At 34.9% G+C, this 24,229-nt stretch overlaps 4 protein-coding genes across 4 annotated transcripts; 2 read left to right on the forward strand and 2 right to left on the reverse strand.

The window, feature by feature from the left end:
- The first annotated feature begins 6,527 nt into the window (after window positions 1-6,527).
- On the forward strand, window positions 6,528-8,847 carry LOC131661668 (uncharacterized). Its single transcript, XM_058931276.1, has 2 exons — window positions 6,528-6,854; window positions 7,765-8,847. The coding sequence occupies exon 2, from the start codon at window positions 7,877-7,879 to the stop codon at window positions 8,825-8,827; it is 951 nt and encodes a 316-aa protein (XP_058787259.1). The 5' UTR covers window positions 6,528-6,854; window positions 7,765-7,876; the 3' UTR covers window positions 8,828-8,847.
- An 889-nt stretch (window positions 8,848-9,736) lies between these two features.
- Window positions 9,737-11,457, reverse strand: LOC131661669 (uncharacterized). The gene is made up of 2 exons (XM_058931277.1): window positions 10,006-11,457; window positions 9,737-9,860 (listed from the first exon to the last, which is right to left on the reverse strand). Exons 1-2 carry the CDS (start codon window positions 10,404-10,406, stop codon window positions 9,857-9,859), a joined length of 405 nt encoding a protein of 134 aa, XP_058787260.1. The 5' UTR covers window positions 10,407-11,457; the 3' UTR covers window positions 9,737-9,856.
- A 138-nt stretch (window positions 11,458-11,595) lies between these two features.
- On the reverse strand, window positions 11,596-17,897 carry LOC131661667 (amine oxidase [copper-containing] gamma 2-like). Its single transcript, XM_058931273.1, has 5 exons — window positions 17,684-17,897; window positions 13,445-14,888; window positions 13,147-13,260; window positions 12,234-12,781; window positions 11,596-12,032 (listed from the first exon to the last, which is right to left on the reverse strand). The coding sequence occupies exons 2-5, from the start codon at window positions 14,768-14,770 to the stop codon at window positions 11,822-11,824; spliced, it is 2,199 nt and encodes a 732-aa protein (XP_058787256.1). The 5' UTR covers window positions 14,771-14,888; window positions 17,684-17,897; the 3' UTR covers window positions 11,596-11,821.
- Window positions 17,898-21,445: 3,548 nt separating this feature from the next.
- On the forward strand, window positions 21,446-23,785 carry LOC131655952 (clathrin coat assembly protein AP180-like). The gene has a single exon (XM_058925751.1). It carries the CDS (start codon window positions 21,595-21,597, stop codon window positions 23,704-23,706), a length of 2,112 nt encoding a protein of 703 aa, XP_058781734.1. The 5' UTR covers window positions 21,446-21,594; the 3' UTR covers window positions 23,707-23,785.
- The last annotated feature ends 444 nt before the right edge of the window (window positions 23,786-24,229 follow it).

Raw genomic sequence — 24,229 nt, forward strand, 5'->3', positions numbered from 1 at the left:
GGATGGTCCCAAATTGTCGCCCTAGAGAAAATAGTATTTACAAATATAGCACTATATTTTCCATTTGCACAAAAAAACTTCGTTATCAAAATATCAATAAAATAATATAGACGATCATTCATCATTAATTGTTTTTAAACCTTATTGTATCTATCTCCGCAAATAATTATCTCTATTTCTTTTTTAAAATGAAGAAAATTTCAACTTTCCAGATTTCAATCCTTTCCTTCACTTTTCTCGTCTCCCTTCTCCTAACTATATATCTCTCTCTTGATTTCACTCACACTCGTCATTAAAAACAAAAAAAAAATCAAGAGAGAGAGAGAATGAGATTAAGTTACAAATAGAAAAAAAGGAGAGTAAAAAAAGGGGAATTGATTTAGGGGTTTCAAAGTGAAACTCTACATAATAATGTGCAGAGCAATGTTTAAAAAATCAGACTTGAGATCAACCGGCAAGACTTTTGGTTTAAGGTTTATTTGGTTCATCCGGTTAAACCTATGGTCGAACCGTTTATTAAATAAATTAACAATATAAAGCTAATTTTTATGGATAAGGCACATAATCATATTGTTAGGAGTAAATTAATGGTAATTTCATGTGTTAAGTTAACTACTTTTTGAGCTAAAAGTGAATAGATCTTGTGAATTTTACGGATTTTATAGTTATAATTGAACATTCGAGGTTCGATGTTAATTGTAGAACAACTTGCGTCACTTTGGGTGTTATTTGTGCAGATATTGAAGTTAAGAAGCAAAGACGAAGGAACACGCAAGCGTAGAAGCTCCGAAGAAGTGGAATCACAAAGAATTGATTTAAAGCAAGTGGCGAGCCGCGCCAAAGCAGAGGCGAGGCGCGCGAAACCCTCTGTCTTGGGTTCGCGCCGCGGTGATGACGTTATAAAGAAAAAGGCTATAAATACAAGCCCTAATCGTCATTAACCAGAGAACTTTGGATAACTTTTAGAGGAGAGACTTTTGTGAGCGAAATTCAGAGAGCAATCCTAATCCAGAGCAACAAACAACATCCGACGGAGAGTTTAACATCAATTGAAGACATTCCCTTGATGAAGATGAATCCATCCATGAAAACTTGTTTGTTCTTCATGTCTATGGAGAGCTAAATCATTCTTGTTGAGTTTAAGGTAGTAGTTAACTTATGAATATACAATACCGTTGATTGATTCTTATGAACAATTGTTTGAATTTATTATCAATAAGAAACCTTGTTTTTATCTTAAATCATTGTGGAGTCTTTGATCGAAAGAAAGGATTCTAACTTTTGCCCTAGGTTACTATATTGATTCAATCCCAATTTGCAGAGATGGAATTGTGATTGGGTTTTCATAATTATCGTTCTTAATTACTATTATCGATATTGATATTTGGAGAGATCGAATCTCATACCGGTAAAAGTTTATCTAATTTGATTTGCAGACATGGAATCATATTTGAGGATAAGTGAAGATAATATTTCAAATGATTGTTCGAATAAGGATTAATTAATAAATTGTATAGGAATAGGTTGATGAACCCTAGAACTCAACATATTCGTTTACCTTTGTTAACCATCTTTAAGCTTTTTATCAGTCACTTATTATTCTGTTAGATGCAATTTGAGAATAAACAAACAAACCCAACTATTTTTCTAACTCAAAATAAACAACTATAGAACGACAGTAATATTAAACCAATCTCTGTGGATACGATATATACCGAAAATATTTACCCACAAATACTTTCAACAAATTGGCGCCGTTGCCGGGGATTGGTGTCAATATTGCACGCATTGCAATAGTTTTTTTATTTTGAGTTATTTCCTTATTTTTAGTTATATTATTTTTAGTTATTTACTTATTTTTAGATTTTTTGTTTAGTTACTTATTTTTAGATTTTTTTTGTTTAGTTACTTTATTTTAGATTTTTAGTTTAGTTCCTTTATTTTAGATTTTTAGTTAGTTACTTTATTTTAGATTTTGTTATTGCAATAGTCTCTTAATTTTGATTTTTTTTTATTTTTTTATCTTGTTATTTCACTTGTTTGCTAAGTTTTGTAGATTTTTGGTTGTCGGAATGTTCGACCCAAATATAAATGCTGCACTTCATGCTCAAAATGAGATCCTATTCCAACAAATGGAGTACCTCCTTCAAAGTGTGTCACAGTTCACACCTCAAGTTAGTGAGTTTTATGATAGCGGATGGGGCACACCGGAAGATACGATGGAGTATCATATGGCTAACCATGAATATCAACAACAAGCCTTTCAACCTTACACTCAACCGTCGCCACAACAACAAGGAGGACAATCTAAGTTGGAAGAGACCATGAATCAGTGCATACAAATGTCAATGACAAATAAACAAGGGCTTTCACATTATAATCAAGGTTATCAAAGAGGACCCACTGAGTTAGAGGAAACCATGAATCAATTCATGCAACTCTCTTTATCCATTCAACAAAGCCGGGAAACGCAAGATGTTCAACTTACCCAATTCTTAACCGAGCAAAACGTAAGTCAAATCCCAACTTTTCAAAACCCTACGACTTGTGTAGAAACTTGCAATACTACTTCTATAAGGAGTGTAAAAGTGATTGGTGATGATGTTGGAAAGAAGAGAGTGGAGGAGGAAGTTGATGACAAGGAAGATGTTGTTGAAAAAGATAATATAGAGCATATAAACATCAGGAAAAATATACAATTTGAGTATGATACCTCAATGAAGCTACCTTATCCAAGACCTCCTAAAAAAGTAGATGATGTGTTAGTCGAAGGAACAAAAAAAGAGGATATAATCAAAGAAGTTGTGAATGAGTTAGAAACTTCAAAAGTTAGAACTTTTTCAAAAGAGAATATGGTGGACTTAGAGTTGAAGAAGAGTAGTAATGCAAATGAGCATAAACTCTCATTGGCATTACTTCCTCCACAAGTTCCTAATAAAGAAGGGAAGGAGAGTCATTGCTTTCGACCAATGGAAATGTTTAGCCGTTTGCAAATCACCATCCCATTTTCAGAAGGTTTAGAGTTAAAGCCAAAATGTGTCAAATTCATCAAGGATAGGTTCTCACAGAAGAAGAAATTAACGGATAAGGAGGTTGTCTCTCTTGAGGAGAGGAAAAAACAAATGAAGGAAGAGAGATCGCGAGTTGAATTGGTAAGAATTAAGGATGAAGAAACCAAACAAGCAAACATGAAATACTTTTGGGGCTTCACATTGGTAAGAAAAGTGCCAAGAAAACGAGACAATGGTTGATGATTCAACCATGAACCGTCGAGCCATGCGACGTTAAACGAAGCGCTTCGTGGGAGGCAAACCACGCTGCTAATGTTTTATTTTGTTTTGTTTATTTTTATTTCAGGAAATAATAAGGGAACCTTTCTGGTGAAAGCTAGGAAGAGGCAATTGATATTGCAATACCCTCTGTGAGTCAACCCTCTCGGGCGTGTTACGAAACATTGAGGTCAATGTTTAGTTCAAGTTTGGGGGTGGATTTACTCTTTTGCATTTTTTAATTTTCTGTTTATTATTTGTTTGGTTTATCCCCAATTTAGAAAGAGTACTACCACAACAAAATGAAAATCTCAAGCAAAGTACCAACAATGGAGCAACATGTATGAAAGTGGTAGTGAGTGAATGTTCAAAAATTTCAGTTTTCACTTTCTTTTTCAATAAGTAACAAGTCAGGTATGAATTTTCAAACTCAAACTTCTACTGTGTGCATGAAACGTAGGTTGTTAGTAAATACTTTGCAGAAGTTCTTTATGGTACACTATTTCTGTTGGATCGGCTTAGCCTTAACCATTGTGAGGAAAGCTTTCCATTGTTTACTATATGCAGGAGACCATCAATTATTTCAACTTGTTTGTATCATGCTAAACCATCTGTCGTATCGTTTGTGGAAATATGTGGAAGTGATTTAGGCATTTGTTTGAATCTGAGAGTTTCTTTGAGCCGACTCCATCTTAAAACTTATTTTCTTCTGTGAGAGTGTGATCCTTTGCTAACCATTCTTTGAGCCTGAGGTCAAGGTAAATTTCATCATATACACCAAGGAAAAACCTGGTGAGTTTTGATCTCAATAAAAATTTTGTTGTAGACCATCAACCACAAAATTTGGTGATGTGTTTTCTCTTTGACCTTCATAGAAAGTAGTGGAGCATTCATATACTCCAAATACAGGTTGATCTCCAAGTTGGGGAGAATCATAATCAAAAGAAGAGTAAGTATGTAAGTGGTGATTTACAAAGAACGAAAGAAATTCGTAGCTTGAAAAAAAAGAAACAAAAGAAAAAGCAATGTTTGAAAGAAAACAATTGTTGAAAATAAAAAGAGAAACATCGAGCTACGAATGAAAAAGAAGACAGGGTGAAAAAGTTGAAGGTGTAAAGGAAAAGGAAAGGAGTTATGACTCAGATGCTTCCCTAGAATAGGAACAACCCTCATTTGTCTTCTTTTCTTTGAATCTTAAACCACACTACAACCCTGGAAAGACCTTCTGATTCTCAGATTTCACAGAACTTGATGCTAACAAGATGGTGAACGTATGATATGGATTTTTGTTGATTTAATTGTTTGGATGAGTGTTTAACCCCTCTATTATTCATCATACTTTTTGATGAGAGTGATTAGTGCTGATTCAATTGCAATTGTGTAGTGTTTTGAACTTCTGGAGGTAATTTTCTTTCAAAATCTATTTCATGTATGTGTTCTGAGTTTGCAGGGAGATGAGGAATATCTGATTTGGCTGCTGAGTTGAGCCATTTGAAAAACCTTTTTGTAAAACTTGTGGCATGATTGTTGGTAGGGGTTTGTTGTTTTGTTGAGGTAAGTAATTTTGTTTAGGGACAAACAAAACTCTAAGTTGGGGAGAGTTTGTTAGGAGTAAATTAATGGTAATTTCATGTGTTAAGTTAACTACTTTTTGAGCTAAAAGTGAATAGATCTTGTGAATTTTACGGATTTTATAGTTAGAATTGAACTTTCGAGGTTCGATGTTAATTGTAGAACAACTTGCGTCACTTTGGGTGTTATTTGTGCAGATATTGAAGTTAAGAAGCAAAGACGAAGGAACACGCAAGCGTAGAAGCTCCGAAGAAGTGGAATCACAAAGAATTGATTTAAAGCAAGTGGCGAGGCGCGCCAAAGCAGAGGCGAGGCGCGCGAAACCCTCTGTCTTGGGTTCGCGCCGCGCCAGACCGTGTCGCGCCGCGGTGATGACGTTATAAAGAAAAAGGCTATAAATACAAGCCCTAATCGTCATTAACCAGAGAACTTTGGAGAAATTTTAGAGGAGAGACTTTTGTGAGCGAAATTCAGAGAGCAATCCTAATCCAGAGCAACAAACAACATCCGACGGAGAATTTAACATCAATTGAAGACATTCCCTTGATGAAGATGAATCCATCCATGAAAACTTGTTTGTTCTTCATGTCTATGGAGAGCTAAATCATTCTTGTTGAGTTTAAGGTAGTAGTTAACTTATGAATATACAATACCGTTGATTGATTCTTATGAACAATTGTTTGAATTTATTATCAATAAGAAACCTTGTTTTTATCTTAAATCATTGTGGAGTCTTTGATCGAAAGAAAGGATTCTAACTTTTGCCCTAGGTTACTATATTGATTCAATCCCAATTTGCAGAGATGGAATTGTGATTGGGTTTTCATAATTATCGTTCTTAATTACTATTATCGATATTGATATTTGGAGAGATCGAATCTCATATCGGTAAAAGTTTATCTAATTTGATTTGCAGACATGGAATCATATTTGAGGATAAGTGAAGATAATATTTCAAATGATTGTTCGAATAAGGATTAATTAATAAATTGTATAGAAATAGGTTGATGAACCCTAGAACTCAACATATTCGTTTACCTTTGTTAACCATCTTTAAGCTTTTTATCAGTCACTTATTATTCTGTTAGATGCAATTTGAGAATAAACAAACAAACCCAACTATTTTTCTAACTCAAAATAAACAACTATAGAACGGAAGTAATATTAAACCAATCTCTGTGGATACGATATATACCGAAAATATTTACCCACAAATGCTTTCAACACATATGTTCAAAAATTAATAAAATAAATATTTTAAAAATCCATTACAAACTTAGAAATATGTGATGCTCTTTTCTGTTGAAGAAAAGTTTTTTTTTTAAAGGAAAAATGATCTAAATATTGATGCTAACATATTAATTAATGTAAAAAAAAATTTAAAATTGACCAATGACAAATATTTCTTTTAACCAGACGATTTTGCAAATCCGACTCTGATTCTTTGGTTCGAACGATTTTGAGTGGTTTAATCCAATTTTTCTAATTTTACTCCGATTTTCATCCACCTGCAATTTTACAAGGATGACTAGATTGAAATCACCTTAGATTACCGACTGAATCGGACGGTTCGGTCTAGTTTTTAAAACATATATAACCTTTCTTATTAAATTAAATTAAAAGAGTGCCCTAGCACATTTAAAGCCCAAATTATACTTTCATACGCATAGAACCCCACTTAAACATTTTGCACGCTGCACAACTGCTCAAGCTAGTCTAGGTGGATTCATCACCCACTCTTTAAACTTCCCCTGTACCTTGCTACTTCCTATTTATTTCACCCTCCTCCTCCTCCTCCTCCTCCTCCTCCTCCTCCTCACAACAACGCTTACGGCGACGCCACAAGCGACGGAGACAGTTTCTTCTCACCTTAAATCACCAATCGCTGTTGATCCATTCAACGCAACGCCTCGTGTAGGGTCCGCACCGGTCCGCTTCCTTCTCGTTTCGTCCCTTTTCTCTGTAACTGAAATCACTCACTCTCACTACTTCTTCTACCGATTTCTGAACTAGGTAATGCCTAATCTCTCCGAACTATTACTCTGGTTCTCTGATTAACATTCTTTATATGACCGTAAAATCATTGTGTTTCATGTGCGTCTTTTTTGTGCGTGCTTATTTTATAATGAATACTCAAAATGTTTCTACATTATGAATGGTAACTAGTTTTTTGAATGAATGATTTGTTGTTGAACTCTTGTATAGAGTCATTTTTGAATGATTAATGAATATGTATCAATCTTCTGATCTACCGTGTCTTAGTAATGAATAATGCTAATAAGCTGTTTGAGGATATGTTGGTTTTAGTCTCTGTTCAAGTGCTACTGTAAGGAAATTGTAGTTTTTGCTTGTTATCTTGTGTGCCTGGGGAACAAGGTTTGGATTTACTGTTTGAGTATATATCGTTTAATTGAATACCAATGCATTTTGGTGAACGAGAAAAAGGGGCTGATATACAAGAAGTTAAAGAAATATAGAAGCAAAAATAGACGGCGGAAAGAGAGATGTGAGAAGAAAGTAAGTATAGTGTTCTATGTATCTGGGGTAGAAAATATTGATGGGATGATAATGGATGCTGAAGTTGAACCATTAAGTCATGAATATGCATAAATAATGAAGACTTATTTAATAAGAACAGAGTTTTAGTTTCTTAGTCTATCTATCTACCGTATGTAGATGCCCATTTTAAGGAGTCTGGTTCACTAGCACTATTCTAAGGTCTTGTTTGTATATTTTGTTTCCACTCTTGTCAGAGCATTGACTGCATAATTTTCTGTACATTGTTTCCTTCCTTCTCTATTTTCACTACAATTTTCTAAAGGAGTTGGTATATGTTTAATGTCTTTGGTCATCTGTTTCACTAAGTTAATAGAGTCCTTTTTTTTATATGCCTATCCATCTTCAGCGTATTTTATTATGGCAGGAAAGGAGCTGGTTTGCATCTTTGCTTACATAGTAGGAACAAATCCCGGCTCTAGGGGCTTTGGATAAGGTTCTGAGTTATATCTTCCTTCTTCTTGCCATTCATTCTGCCTATGAACCCTATGCAAGGGGGAAGCACATCAAAGCTACCCCGAAGAGCAAAAGGCAAAAAGAAGAGGGGTCTACGAGTAAAAGATGTTAAAGTAGCAGAAACCCCCTCAGAATTCTCATTTGATATAGCCAAAATTGCAGTTTCTCAGATCTGCCAGTCAGTTGGCTACAAAAGAACCAAATATGATGCTCTTGAAGCCTTAATTAATGTTACCACAAAATATCTCGAAGCCATTGCAAGATCTGCTGCCTCTTTTGCCAATGCATCCAACCGTACTGAATCAAACCTCTTTGATCTCATCAATGGCATTCATGATATGTGTTCTGTTCGAGGAGTTCCCGGTGGTTCAAAACTGCATTCAAGTAACCTGCTGAGTTCTGGAGCTCTAAAAGATATAATGAGTTTCGTCAAATTCTCCAAAGAAGTGCCATTTTCCAAACCAATTCCATCAAAAAATGGTCCCGGTAGCCGAAATCCAGAAGTAATCACTGATTCTGGCTCATCAACAAGCTTACAGGAAGCAAAACCAAAAGGTTTGCATATACCAAGTTGGCTCCCAGATTTTCCCAAGGAAAGCTTATATAAAAAGTCTGAAGGGGGTTTAGTAAAGGAGAGGAAATGTGGAGAAAAATTATGGGAACATTCACTTGCAATGGAAGATTGCATTGGTAACGGAGAGGAAAATAGCGACATGTTAAAGAGCAATGACATAAACAAAAAAGAAGAGAAAGACATCACAACAGAGTTAGCCAAGGAAAGAGGAAGGGTGAAGTTTAAAATTGGAAAGGAGGAAGAGAAACAGATTGGGTTGGGTATGAATATGAATATGATGAACGGGGTTTGTAAAGGAAGGAAAAGAGTGTCTTGGAGTCATTATAAAATGAATGACTGTATGAGTAAGGCTGGTGAAAATGATGATGAAAGGAGTGCATTAAAAGGAGAGATGAGTTAACATGATTGTTATGGAAATTATGTTTGAAATTTTTGTGGAGACTATTCTTCATGGAGTATTAGGAAAGAAGAGATTGACCTGGAAAAAATATAGAATTTGCTTCTCTTCATGGATTAGCGTTTTCCATAGCTGGCCATACCATCCAAGGCTACTACTGTTTTTAATTTTCTATTTTCTATTTTCGTATTTTGTTATATATAAAATGATCCCCACTCAACGAATCTATTGTAAACAGTGGTGCAGCGGTTTTGCACAATACAGATGCATCAGGTCTAAGGACTGAATCTGGCGTGACTCAAATTAAAGCAATTTTAACTCCATTTAGTAGGGGCTTATTTTAACTCAACTCACATGGTTGTTTTTTTCCATCATAAAACATAACCAGTTCACGGGTATAAAATTAGTGTAAGTGTCCCTCGCTAATGAAAATTAGTTTGTTTTTATTAAATTATGTTCTGATTTATGTTTTTTTTTTTTTTGAGAAGTTAATAGGCATTTAGTTTGTTGGATGTAAGGAAAAAAAAGTCTATGTGTGGGTGTAAGAGAATATAATTCTGTCAAAGCACCATTTTTGATAAAGTATGTTGTTGTCGAAATCTTTTGTGTGTCGAAATTTGTATAGTTGTTGAAATATCGAAGAAGCGCATCTCAATAGAAATTTAGACTTGGTTTATTTTGTGTTTTTAGTTGGGGATTGTTTGGTGTGTAAGCAATCTCGGTCTATAAATATGAAGGTACCCTATCTTTGTAATAGTGCAGTTGTATAGAGAAAAAATTGAATAAAATCTCAGGAGGCATGCGATGTTGTCAAACGTGATGGTAATCTCATCATGTGGCAGATGAAACGACAAAGTCTCTGAGTGTCACCTCTCTGCAAATGTCATTAGCATTCCATTATGTATCATGTGGTATCCAATCTGTCACATGTCCTTCAGCCCATAAGCTGCAAGGACATCCTGAAACCAAGGCTCGGTAGGCTACACGAGGTTGGCAATCTTTCGACCATAGTTGTAGAACTTCTGGGAAGCCTTACCTGAAAATTTTCAAAGAAACACTGTTAATAACAAGCAAAGTTAAAAATAAAAAATTAGAAACTGAGGACAAAAAAGTAATAAGTAATAAGTCTAATAAATTATGCCTCTCCGTCCCAGATATGTCTGACTGAATGATCTGCATACCCTTTCAGTAAGGATAAATCTAAAGGACCCCCTGAATAAAAGACAGGCGCCTCAGCCGCATCAGCCTCCTCGTGCAGCTCAGGTGGTGGCACCAGAGATCCAACATCGGCCAGAGGTGGCACTAGAGTAGAAGAAGCTCCCCGACGACGTCTACGGGCGGAGGGAGTATGTGAAGAACCCTCACCATCATCCCGAGGCCTCCGGGATGAGGTAGTAGATGTGGAAGGCCCCTCAGCTGTAGCAGATGTAACAAGTAACTCTGCTGCAACTAATGTATCAGGTGCATCTGTTGGAAAGGAGGCTCCATCTGTCACCTGTGACAACATATGCATTTGTGCACGTCGCACAGAGGCATGTTGTGCAGTCCTCCCAGATATAATGCGGTCTGGATGGTCGGCCATAATGTCTGCATTGTATTACAAATAAAATCGAGTTAGATACAGTTTGGTAATTAAAAAGAAAAAGAAAAAGCAAATTTACCTCCGTAGATGTACATACAAAAGTCTTTCGTAGATGTATCTACGGAACTAGCTATCTTTTCAAATAACTGGGTTTGTTCCGTAGGTGCATCTACCAAACTACCTAATGTTTCATATGTTTCGTAAATGTATCTATGGAATGTTCTGCAACTTCAGGAACGCAAAAATGGCGTAAGTAACTGTTCACATAGTTGGAAAAATCAATTTTCACCCCATGATCATCCGTTTTACACATCAAACAATACCTACATTGTCTCTAAAGTATGTTTCTAAAAGTATCTAATGATTTCAACACAAAAATCTACTCAAACTCTATTAGGGGAAATACTCTAAAATAACTCGAAAACTTACCGATTAAATTGAGTTTTGAAGTTGTTGAAATGTGTTCATCATTGATCATTGAAAACAACTTTGAAACAAAAATAATACTTCCGGGTATACATTTACGAAAGTGGAAGGATAATTTTGACAACGCGCATGGTGCATGATAGACCCAAGAGATGAAGTTAGAGATTTTCTTGAATTTTTTTGTCAAGAAAAGAGCAATTTTTTCCAGAGTTTCTAATTCTTCCAAATTTTTAGATATTTCCCTTAAAGCGTAGTTTCTTATGTTTTGTTTTATTGTCTTTCTCATGTAAAAAAGTGTAATACTCTTTGTGTCTCTAATTATAACATCCACTTTGTATATATGTTATAAGATTCTTTATAAACTTTTAAATACATTAATGACTTAATACTCCCCTTAAAGTGTAGTTTCTTATTCTTCCAAATTTTTAGATATTTCCCTTAAAGCGTAGTTTCTTATTCTTCCAAATTTTTAGATATTTCCCTTAAAGCGTAGTTTCTTATGTTTTGTTTTATTGTCTTTCTCATGTAAAAAAGTGTAATACTCTTTGTGTCTCTAATTATAACATCCACTTTGTATATATGTTATAAGACTCTTTATAAACTTTTAAATACATTAATGACTTAATACTCCTAAAACTTTATACTTAGAAAATAAATTTCTCTCTGATATTCTATTATTAGTTGTTTGAATAATTATTTAAAAATTAAACACAATTTATATAAATTTATTATAAATACTAAAAATAAGGACATAGAGGGAGTATTACTTTCATTCCTCTTATATAAGGTTTTATTTCTTCTCACTTGGAGAACTAATATGTGCTTCCACTACACCAACTTCAGGTCTATTTATTTGGCACAAATAAAACATTCTACATTTTTCACATCACAATCCAACCTTAACCATTGCTGTTACTAATTATTTAAAGCTATTACTTTCTGCATCATTCAACACACATAGTTAGACTAAAACCATGAGACAGAATCTCTCAAGCTGAATCTTGTACCTTGCAAACAGGTAAATCATCTTGGAAATTCGGCGGCATTCTCAGAATTGGATTTCTTTCAAAGAAGTTGACTGGCTTCAGGTCGAAACTTGCAGATACGGTAGGCATTATAGGATAGTCCTCTTGACTTGGTACATGATGGAACCCTACTGTGTACCATAGCACAATGTCCTTATTCTCAATTGGACGATCCCTGCACATCAAAATATCATCAGTTACTAATCAAGCCTTATCCCACTAACTGGATCATCAGTTACATGGATCAACTTCCGTTATAATATTCTATTCAGAACCATGCTTCATCAGTTATAGAAATATGAACACATTTTTCAGATTATATATATATCATTCAATGCGAGACTCTTGACAATAACAATCTTCCAATTGCACTAACCTGTTGGACCATACTTGAAGAGTATCGTCGCCTTGGCTCTGGTAAACGAGTAATCCACCAGCCCATTGCTCACTCCTGTTATAAGGAGTAACCCATATTTGATTATTCGTAAAAGCTGCTCTCTTTTGAGCTGGATCTTCATGATCAAGTAAGCTAGCTGCCGTGGCACCTGGAACCAATTTGTACCCAACAGGATTCCCCAACCTTGTTTTCTTCAAAGGGTTCACCACATGGAACTCAGATGGATCATATAGTTGAAGCTTTATTTGAGCATCTTTTTCCGTCTTAGCCACTTTTCTCACAGCTTTCAGGTAACTCTTTCTCGGCGACTCTCCTGGAGAGGTTTCTTGTTTCTTTATATTTACCTTTATGAATGAATTGTCTGAGCCATCAATGTCCATGTCAAGGTAATATGTGATGAAATGATCGTGGATTACGCCGATAATGTTTTCGCTTAAAAGTGTTCCGTAGAGATATTCTTGGTCTGGTACTTGGTTCATGTTCTCATAGGTTGTTCCTTTCACCATCAAGATACCACTTAGTCCAACCTGCATCAGAAAAAAAATGATGTTAGCTTAAATTATTGAGTATACAACAAGACAAAACATGTAGCACCGATTTCGAAAAGCCATCAACTATTGTGCAACTTGTCCAATTTTCTACTGATTGATACAATTTATAATTGAAAATGCAGTGCACAGAACAAATAATTGAATAATGCCAGTAAACATTGAATGTAACAAAAATTTGGCATCATCAAATTAAATACTATATATGTCAAAGTATTGCGAAGATAAGTTTTTGTACACATTCCAAAATTGTGCACATTATAGTCACTGGGGCATCAATCTCAACACTATTCCCTAAATAGAAATATTATTCAAACTAAATAAATTGGATTTTCATTACTAACCTTGGATCTGATTAGTCCATCGGTTTGAAACTCCCAATCTACGATATAGTCATAGTTTGCCACTGCTGCTGCCATTCTAACCACCAGTGTCACCTTTGGCCTCACTTCTGTAACCTGCCACAACAATAGCATAAACCAAAATAAATAAGCCCAAGTGTAAAAATGAAAATGACATTACATAATACTACCTCCTATTTATAAGATAAAATTTACTTGTTAGATTTGTCAAATAATCAATGTATCTGATCAATATAATAGACCAGAGGAGTAATTGAATCACGAGTGCTGAAATTCTTACCTTCATGTCAGTGATTGGACACTCGGCGTGTCGCCAAGCAATGTCACCAGCATAACTCTCAAAAATGCAAATCATGTTTGGTTGGATAAAGGGTGTTCCATCAGCAGAAGTAAACACTCCATCCATGTAATAAGCATTCCTTGGACAATCATTCAAAGGGTCTAAAGGCATTGCTTGCAAACCAAATCCATACTCACCAGCATCCATGTATGTCTTAAAATACCATGCATCAGTAGGGTCCATATAAGGCACAAAAAGTTCAGAAGTGAACCCTTTGTAGATAACATTTCTCATCTCTGATGTATCCGTATCTCTCACCTTGGCTTGAGAAATAACGATTCCGGCTCTAGGGTCAGGTTTCAAATGAAACTCCCAATTAGCCCATTTCACTATATGTCCATCAACTTTGAAGCTTGGACCTTTTGGTTGTTCCAATGATATCGGATTTATCAGGTAATTCACCTCTCCGTTGAGCTTCTGAACCGAGTAACGGTAATCAGTGTCGATACCATTTGCAACAGGAATGTTTCGTCCGTTATCTGAAATGGAAACAACCTCTTTCTTATCCATATCAACCAACACGGTTAAACCTTCTATTGGTTTCATATAGAAGTTCACAGTTCCTTTGCTTGAGTAACACTGCACCTTAATCAACCTTCTATTCTCTTCAACCGGCGTTCCATACCACCCTGCAGCGAGTGGAAGGCACGATAGATCTGATAAATTCACACCGCGTTTGATGATCGTGCGGTTGAACTCGTCGCTCTTCAACGGAACATCAAGTACACTTTGCATATCCTGGATTGTCATGGTAGGGTATCCAGAAGAAGGTGACCTTGTTTCATTGGTAACTTGACTTGTGCTAAGGTCAACAATAAGAGTATGAGCAACACCTTTCACAAGTGCAACCACAGAAACTTTCCTAGGAAGTAACGGTTGACCCTTTTTCCATTTGAGGACAAGTTCTTTGTCTGGTTCATCTAGAACAATGGAGTTAAGAGTGTAACTGTTTGAGTACTTAAAGAGAGGGTGTTCAGACAGGATCGCGCGAACCTCGTTGAATTCTTTTATGGTTAGAGGATCTAAGGGGTGGCGAGGAACATCAGATTCGTGATGCGGTTTTTGATTATAAGTGGAGAATTTTGGTTTGTTGATTGGATTTGAAGATTGGAAACGGTTCTTAGAGGTACACCATCCAGAGTAAATGTTGCAGTCTAGAGTTTCCTTGTTGAGGAATGATGTTGGAAGGTGAAACCAGGTAAGAAGTACAACTAGTGTTAAACCGAATGAAAGAACTAGGAACCTTAACATGTTTCTAGCATCCATGGATTTGGATATAACTTTCTGAACAAGTGATTTTGTATGGATAATATAGTGATGAAAATTTCACTCACGTGACTATAGGAATGAGACAAAAGATTATATTGGAGTGGTCATGTGAATCCTGCAATATAAATAGATAAATGAAAGTTGCTTAGTTTAATTAGTTAGCTAAACAACTATATAAGAATCTTAAAACCATAGTCCCATAATTCACAATTCGCTTTGGTACGTGGTACGAATTCGGATACGCGATTCGCAACATTCAAAAAATTAATAAACTATTTAAGTTCATGATATGTTCAAATATAATAAGCGGAACACTATTATTAAAAGAAATTGTTTAATTAGAACGAGATAAAATAGATAATTTAAAAATATTAATACCATCTATAAAACTTCATAGTTTCATATCAACCGTAATAAAACTAATTTTTTCAATTTTCTTTGAACGGTAAATTGGCTGAGAGAAAAACTTCGTAGTGTCACATCGACTATTTCATTAACATTGTTTTAAATAAATAAATTATAAATACCTATTATATACTCACTCACATCTCCTAAATCATTTAAATAAGATGAGTAATGTTACCTTTAATGTAAAAAAGCTTGAAAACAACAATCAATTTTACTATTTAATAAATAATTAAATATATTAAAACTAAATAATAAATAAAGTCATTCTTTAGGGTATTAGAGTTTGACCTAACTCATCCTTACAAAATCGATTGGTAAGGTGAGGAGTGTCCCTCTATATATACTCTTTCAATGCTCTATCTCCAACCGATGTGGGACTTTAGGATCTTCCTAATATAGGGAAAGATATGTGTTTACCAGAAAAATTTATATTTTGGCGTATTTAATTCAACAAAAATGCTATGGTGCGGATGGCAAAAGCATTAACTCATAGTACTGTTTTGAGTACGGGTGACAAAATGAGTCCGGCTAATTGAACATTTTTGTTTTACTTGTACTTTAGTGTGAGGCAGGTTAAGGGTTTAGACCTGCACCTTTTAATGTGATCGTCCTGTCCCATCCTCACTCTTTTGCAGAATGAGACAAAATTTTAAATTCGCACCTTCAACTATGTCAGCCTCGCCCCACCCTATTTTCTGTGGTCTTTTGCGAAACGGGCGTAAATGGGATGAACATGCCCATTTACCGGTGCTAACAATGGGTAAGGGTTCAATTTCCACTATGTTCAAAAAATTTGTTTGCTTAAGCAAATATACATTCATTCAGTTATTGACACATGACATAATAAATTATTTAAGGATTTGAATTTTTCTTTTTTAGATTTCATCCTTCATTATTTTGTCAGTGATGCTAGGGTAGAAACGGTTGTCGCATAGATTTTTTTAACGAAAATTTGACATTAGAAACGAATACTAAAAGTTTCTAACATTCAAAGACTATTAAAAAAAAAAAGGAAATGCTAACTAGTGCCCTTAGGATAGGGGTGAGAATAGGCCAGGCCGACTAACAGGGGCCTACGGCCCAGCCTACATAGGTCTAGGTCAGGCCAGGCTTTTTAGATAAATAGAAAAGGCTTAGACTTTTTTATAAGCCTATTTAGCTAAAAAGGCTAGGCCACGGGCCACATAAAAAGCCTTTTAAATCTAAGAGGCCGGCCTATTTAAATACATATGAATAATTTTATTATTATTATATTATATTTTTTACTTTGAATTAAAAATATAAAAATAAATTTTAGTTATGTTGAAGAAATTATGAAAATAAGATGAAAAGAATCTTATGAACATTGTCATAAGTTGTTTCGATAAGTTCTCTAAAACAAATAATATCACAAAATTTATGCTACTAGGTAAACTCAAATAAACTAATGCAAACAAACATTTAATCTCATTGATCTTTTAATTTGTTAGTCTATATAAAAACGAGTTGAATGACTTATTTAGAAATGTTCAAATGAAATAGGCTTTAAGTAGGCTAATAGGCCAATCAGACCTTCAAAAAGGCCAGACCCAGGCCAAAAAAATAAGCCTATGATAGGCTACAGGCCAAGCTTAGGCTTTGAATATTATAACAGGCCAGGCTCAGGCTTGGCAAAGCCTAGCTCGGCCCAGCCTATTCCCACCCCTACCTTAGGACAATGATTAAACCATGGTTGTCAAGATCTCGATCTAGATCTTAAAATCTTAAGATTTTACGATCTCACTCACCCTCAACGATCCCGATCTTAAGTAGAATCACGTATTGTAGTCAAATTTTAAAATGTCCCTAATGTCTAGTAATTGGCCAAATATGTCCCTAATGTCTAACAAATTGTCTATGGGGTAGTAATAACATATAAAAACTCAACATACATGTCTAAAGAATTTGAAAAAGAGTCATTTTATCACTAATACACTTGTCTAGTAACATTATATCATGCAATTTTATGTTTTACGATCTTGTGACTCTCTCCCGATCTTACAAATATAATTGGATAGGATATTCCGATCTTAGCTACGATTTTATATTTTACGATCTTGCAATTCTCTCCCGATCTTATGTAAGATCTCGATCTTGACAACCTTGGATTAAACATTTAAAAATAGTAAATTTATCTCGGTAATTTATATATTTAATATCTCAAAAATTGAAATATTAAATTTTCTATAAAATAGTTTTTTTTTTCCAAAAATTTGGTAAATTCTTTTTTCCAAAAATTTGGTAACTTATTTGTCCGACTCATATATTTAAGCCCACACAAATTTTCTGTGATTTTGTAATTTGTACTATTTGACTAAATTTTACAACTAATATATAAACCAGTGAATAAGTTCATCATGCAAGAAGTTTATAAAATAAGTGAAACAAATATTTTTTCTCTTGTTTGTTTTCTAGATAAAACCCAAACAAAAGAGAGCATCCTAAATAAGAAAAACAGAAGATCCTAGTTAAACAGTTACTTACTTTGATTTCCGGTGTTTCTCATGAGTTTCACCACGAAACATAAACCACAGTTTGAGATTGAAAGAAACAAATTGTCATACTTGGCAGTAAGATTCCAGAGGTGTGTTATATATTTGTATTGATTTATTACAAAGAAGAGTTGATGATTGAGTGAGGAAGTGGTTGATGATACGGTTCTTCTTGTATATAAGAATATGTGGTGAGAAATTTGAGACATTGATTACAACGTTAGCACTAGTAGTATATGATATTGGACTATAGTGACGTGTTGGCGCACCAATATATCAAACTATTAGATTATGTACATGCATCATTTTGTAAGAAAATCTCTTACGTTTGGTTTGGTGAGTTGGGGGTCTAGTCATCTCGTGACTAGGGGTGGAAATAGGCCAGGCCGATAACAGGGGCCTACAGGCTAGCCTATATAGGCTCAGGCCAGGCCACACATTATTTTTAAATAGAAAAAGCTTAGGCTTTTTTATAAGCCTATTTAGTTAAATAGGCTAGGCCTCAGGCTCTAAAAGAAGCCTTTTAAGCCTATCAGGCCGGCCTATTTAAATAAATATGAATAATTTTTTTATTATCATTATGTTATGTTTTATACTTTGAATTAAAATACATAAATAAAATTTGGTTATCTTGAAAAACTTGTAAAAATAAGATGAAAACATATGATGAACATTGTTTTCATAAGTTCTCTTAAACAAATAGTCTTGTAAAAATTATGCTAAGAGGTAAGTTAAAATAAGTCAATACAAACAAATTTTTAGTCTCTTGATCTTATAGTTAGTTAGTCTATTTAAACATTATTTTAATTGCTTATATCCATATGTCTAAAACAAATAGGCTTTTATATAGGCTAACAGGCTAACCAGGCCTTCGAAAAGGCCAGGCTCAGGCCTAAAATATAAGCCTACGACAGGCCATAGGCCAGACTTAGGCTTCAATTTTTTTGACAGGCCAGGCTTAGGCTTAGTAAAGCCTAGCTCGGCCCAGCCTATTTCCACCCCTACTCGTGACACGGATGAGTGAAAATGACTCACTCACTTGTCTGAATCGGCTGTTGAAAGAATTATTATTTTGTGGATGTGCTTAGGAGATTTATATTTAATATTGTGATAAGTGATAACAATCCAAAGAGATGATGATTGCATGCAATCTTTAATCTCATCCATAGATAGGATGCAGGATAAAAGAAAGAATGAAGTGGTTGATGATACTTCTAAAAGATTTAAATCTATAGTTGAAAAACGCAATGAAAAATATGTCAAAGTGTTTAGAACAAAGCTAAGGAGGAATTAACTTGTGACTCGTGATTTATATCTGACATTATATCTTATCTAAAATTATCAAACTTCAAAACGTATGAGTTTTTATTTAAACTTTCAAAATTATATTGAAAATTTTGAAATTTCTATGTTTATTTATCGGAAATTTCAAAATTATAACATAATTTTAAAAAATTTCTTTGAGATTTTATCAGCAATATCGAAATGTGTGTGTTTTATCAAAGATTTTGAAATATCAGGTAAAACTCTTGTATTTTTTATTAAAATTTTCGAAATACATGTTTCCGGAAATTTTGAAATTGGAATTTTTGAATAAACTACTGAAAATTTCGTTCCGTCATTTTATTCCTTTTTTATCAAGGGCATTTTTGACATTATGAAAATATTATGAGTGTCAGATCTAAAATTTGGAGTGGCAGGTGAAATTCTCAAACATAAGATGTGATCTGGGTTGTTTGCAAAAAGGCCTATAGTGGGAGGTCTAAAAGGAGCATCCAACAAAAGATCGCATAAAGTATGTGGTCCTTCATTCCACCAAAGGAAAATGATTATGCCTTTCAAACACGTTGATCACCATTGGATTAAATTCAACGACCATCTGCACAACTCGTCTTATGTCACGCAGACGGTTTTAACAGCTCACTCTATATAAGGAGGAAAACGCGTCATTTTAGGTATTCAAATTTACTCACTCTCACTTTACTCTTCATTCTCTCACGGACTTGAGTGTTGGAGTGCTAATCTTGCATGTCAGCCCCCTCCCTGATACCGGAGCTAATCCCAGTCAAAGCCTCCACGATATCCAAACTATCACCGAAATAGCGGACACCAGACTCCTGTTCCCGACTATGAAGGACTGGGAGGGAGCCATACTCCACCCGAAGCTCATAACTTTCGTCACTCGCTGACGCACCATCCCTGGAGGAGAGAAAGGAACGACATATATGCTTCTACATAAGAGCGAAAAATGAACCTATAGTCTGCAACACATCCTTGATAGCAAAATCACTAGTTCCCTAAAGAAATCTCTGAAGTTGGCTGACTACGACGGAACCAAGGATTTTGATGAGCATGCCGATAATAGATTGGACTACTATAACGCCCATGGGACCGTAAAGTGTAAGCTTTTTGCATTAACCCTCGTCGTAGCGTCCATGACGTGGTATAAGACCCTTCTAGATGGATGCATTGACTCATGGAAGGATCTAAGTGACTCCTTCACCGCACGAAAATGGAAATCAAGAACTATGGAGATGCTCAGCGGGATCACGCGGGGGAAGAAAGAAAATCTACGTGAATACGTATATCGTTTAACGAAACTGGTTGTGGCAGTAGGAAGTACAGACGATGGACTAAAGTGTTGGATATTCAAGAAATATTTAAGGTCATATTCTATGTTCCGAGAGAATATAGGGCTCAAAGGAGCTTGTAATCTAAGCGACTTGTTGAATAAGGTGAAATCCTATATGAATTAGAAAGAGGAAGTTCTATCGGAAGAAAGAAAAAAAGGTTGTGGTGCTGGTAACTTCAGATACAACTGGACTTGTGAAAAAGATAATAACCATCGAAGGGACGACAAGGAATGAGGATCACATGCTAAATTCTCTTTCTACACTCCCTTAAATACTGCAAGGAAGAAGATCTAGCGAGAATGCGCCAACAATGAGTTTAAAGAAATTGGAGAAAAATTTGTGTTTTAAATTAATAAATGTTTATGATAAATGAGTAATTTTTACATTTATCAACTCTCCACATTGATCGAGCTCAAACATGATAATTGGAATGATTAAAAACCGGTTTCACAATAGGTGAAGAAGATCTTCAGAAGCATGAACATGGTAATCATTACCAAAATTATAAGAAAGATCAACAACTAGAAGAATATTGGTGTTCGTATCAATGTTACTCACACTATGAGGCATGACAATGGAAAAGTGTTGCACAATAAAGCGAGGATACCATCATGAAGTTCTTGAACATGATAGAGAAGTGAAAGAAAAGAGAAGAAAACTGAATGAAAATTTTCTTGATTATTTAAACAATAATACAAATTAGTTAAAAATGGTTATATATAGTATGCTACATCCTAACTAACTTTGATAGTTAAGGCTAACCAACTTTAGTAATACAACAAGTAACTTGTACTGCAAGTTACAAGTTTAACACAAAGATGCTAATTACAACGGTTTCTTATAAAAAAAGTTTTTACCAAATTTGCATTGAAAATTTGTAAAATAATAATTAAGAATTTGTTAATTTTCCTAAAAAAATAAATGTCAATTTAATCAATATTCCTAAACTACGAAAGAGTAGGCAATGAAACCATTAAAATCACTAACAAAAATGTGCACATTTTCCCTCTCCCACCTTTCACTCTCCACCATTCAAATCCACAAACTAAAAATATAAACAAAATTTCAATCTCCATTCTCTTTCTTCTATGTCTCATAACAAAAATGTTGTCACACAAAACCTGTCAATTTTCAACAACTTTTTACTTTGTTAGAACAAATCCTCAACAAACTTCATGCATACATGTGCCTATAGTGATGTTCTAAAATCCAAATTTCCTAATAAACAACAAAAAAACATTTCTTAGTTGTTTGATTTGTTTCTCTCATAATGCCAAGCAAACTAAGGAAAGCAATTGGAGCAGTAAAAGACCAAACAAGCATTAGCCTAGCAAAGGTAACAAATGCTGCAAATCTTGAGGTAATAATTCTTAAAGCAACAACACATGATAAAAATCCAATCGAAGAGCGTTACGTGAACGAAATCGTTAATGTAGTATCTTCCAACAAAGCTTATGCTGCTGCATGTGCACATTGTATAGGCAAAAGAATTGGCAAAACCAGAAACTGGGTTGTTGCAATCAAATCTCTTATGATTGTCCTTAGAATATTCCAAGACGGTGATCCGTATTTTCCTAGAGAAGTTTTTCATTCGATGAAAAGGGGCGCGAAAATTCTCAACCTTTCGAGTTTCAAAGATGATTCGAATTCTAGTCCTTGGGATTATACCGCGTTTATCAGAACGTTTGCGTTGTACCTTGACGAACGGTTAGATTGTTTCCTAACGGGAAAACTTCAAAGGCGATTCACGTATAATAACCGGTTTTACGAGAAGAATCAAAGAAATGAACCTGGTATTAAAGATATGAAACCTACATTGATTCTTAATAGAATCAGCTATTGGCAAAGGTTGTTGGATCGAGCTATGGGGACAAGACCGACCGGTTCAGCCAAGAACAGTCGTTTGGTTCAGATATCTCTCTATGCTGTTGTGCAAGAAAGTTTTGATCTTTACAAAGATATCAATGATGGGCTTGGTGTTGTTTTGGATAATTTCTTCAATTTACCACTTTCTGCTTGTGTTACCGCATTCAATGCATGTGTTAAATCGTATAAACAATTCGACGAGTTAGCTGCATTTTATATTTTTTGTGCAAGCATTGGAATTGGAAGATCCTATGAGTATCCATGTGTGCAGAAAGTTTCCGAAGAGCTTATGGAAACATTACAAGCTTTCTTGAAGGATCAAGCTTCGTTTCATACGAATAACAACGGTTCGAAACATTTAATTATTTCTGCACACAAAAAGTCTAATGTAGGTTCATGTTCATCTCAAGATGAATTAGGTGTTGATAGATGTGGAACACTTGAAAGGTTTTTTGAGACCGGTTCCGAGTTTGGATCTCAATGTACATCATTGGAGGATTTAATGTGCGCAACCGATGCGGCCGGGAGCTCGCGCGGATCGATGGAACATGATGTGTATTCCGAGGTATCCGACGAAGACGAGAAACGATCGTCACAATATGATGATGAGTTTGTTAGTGCTAATGATTCTACTTCGGTTAGATCATTGACGACCGATCGACACTCAAGGTCGAGTTTCGATATAATAAATGTTGATGATATAAATCAAGATCAAGTGCAACAAAATCAAACAAATGAAGGTGGTTCCAAAGATTGTTGGGAAATAGTGTTGTCAAAGACAGTAACTAATGAAACATCATCATCATCATCAACACCTAAATTGGATAATAGTTTTGACCCTTTTCTCAACTTTTTCGATCAACCTTTAGTACCTGCACCTCAACAAATGTACAATCCATTCCTTGAAGATATTGGAACTTTAGCTCCTCTTGCAGCCACATCAACCAATTCCGATTTTGATGATATTTTCGATGTATCGCTAGCACCAACCTTTAAGGCAGCAACAACATCACAAACCTTTAATGCTGATGACCCTTTTGCATCATCTTTCTCCAATTCCATAACAAATTTGGATCTTCTTTTCGGCGACATGAATCAAACCAACACAACAGTTGCACCAACCTTTCAGGCTCAAAATTCTCTGCAGATGGTTGTAGCACCAACCTTTGAGGCTCAAGATTCTTTCAAGAATGTTTCAACACCAACTTCAAATGTTGATTACTTAGTAGAATCACCAATCTATACAGTTGAGAATCCTAATACTTGCATTGTTCCATTTGATTCTTGTAATAGTTTTAACAATTCAACAGTGGCACCAACATTTAGTGCAAGTGGTGGCAATGAAACAACATTGGCAACAGAAGTAGAAGATGATCCTTTTGGACCATGGACTAGTGCTTCAATGACCAATGATCAAACATCTAATGTGTCATCAATGCAAGATCAAACTTTGTTGAGGCTTCAACAAATGTGGTTGGAACAACAAAACAAGATTATAGCAAGGCGTATGACTTGAAAAAAATATTGTAAATGTTTAAACATTGAAGTTTTGTAGAAAAAATGTTTAAGCATTGAAATAAACTTGTTTTGTTTTCCATCTCTTTTTCTTTCTTTAATTTCTTGTGTTATTATTCTGTTACTTTAGAAACTTGAATTCTATTTATGGTTTTTAATAGGTTAGCTTGTTAATAATAATAATATCATGATTTTAGAACATGCACATTAGTCTAATTATTATAACAGCCGAATAAGGTCTTGTTTAGTAAGACACATTTTTGAGTTTATAGTTCGTAGTTTATAAGTTTATATGACAATTTAAACCTGTTTGGTAATGGTCTTTTCATCCTCTTCTTATTGAGGAAGAACAAATTTAAAGAAGCCGACTCTCGTTCTTCATCTACGGGAATATGAAAAGTAGACATGTCGCGCTTCAGAGAAAGGTAATTCTTTGGGGTCATCCGTACCGCTCTTTGTGGAGTAGATATCACATCCAACCAAGTCTTTGACCAGGGAACGGGAAAATTCCCACTACCACTAGA

Source organism: Vicia villosa, linkage group LG3 (assembly GCF_029867415.1).
Source record: "Vicia villosa cultivar HV-30 ecotype Madison, WI linkage group LG3, Vvil1.0, whole genome shotgun sequence".
Taxonomy (NCBI): Eukaryota; Viridiplantae; Streptophyta; class Magnoliopsida; order Fabales; family Fabaceae; genus Vicia; species Vicia villosa.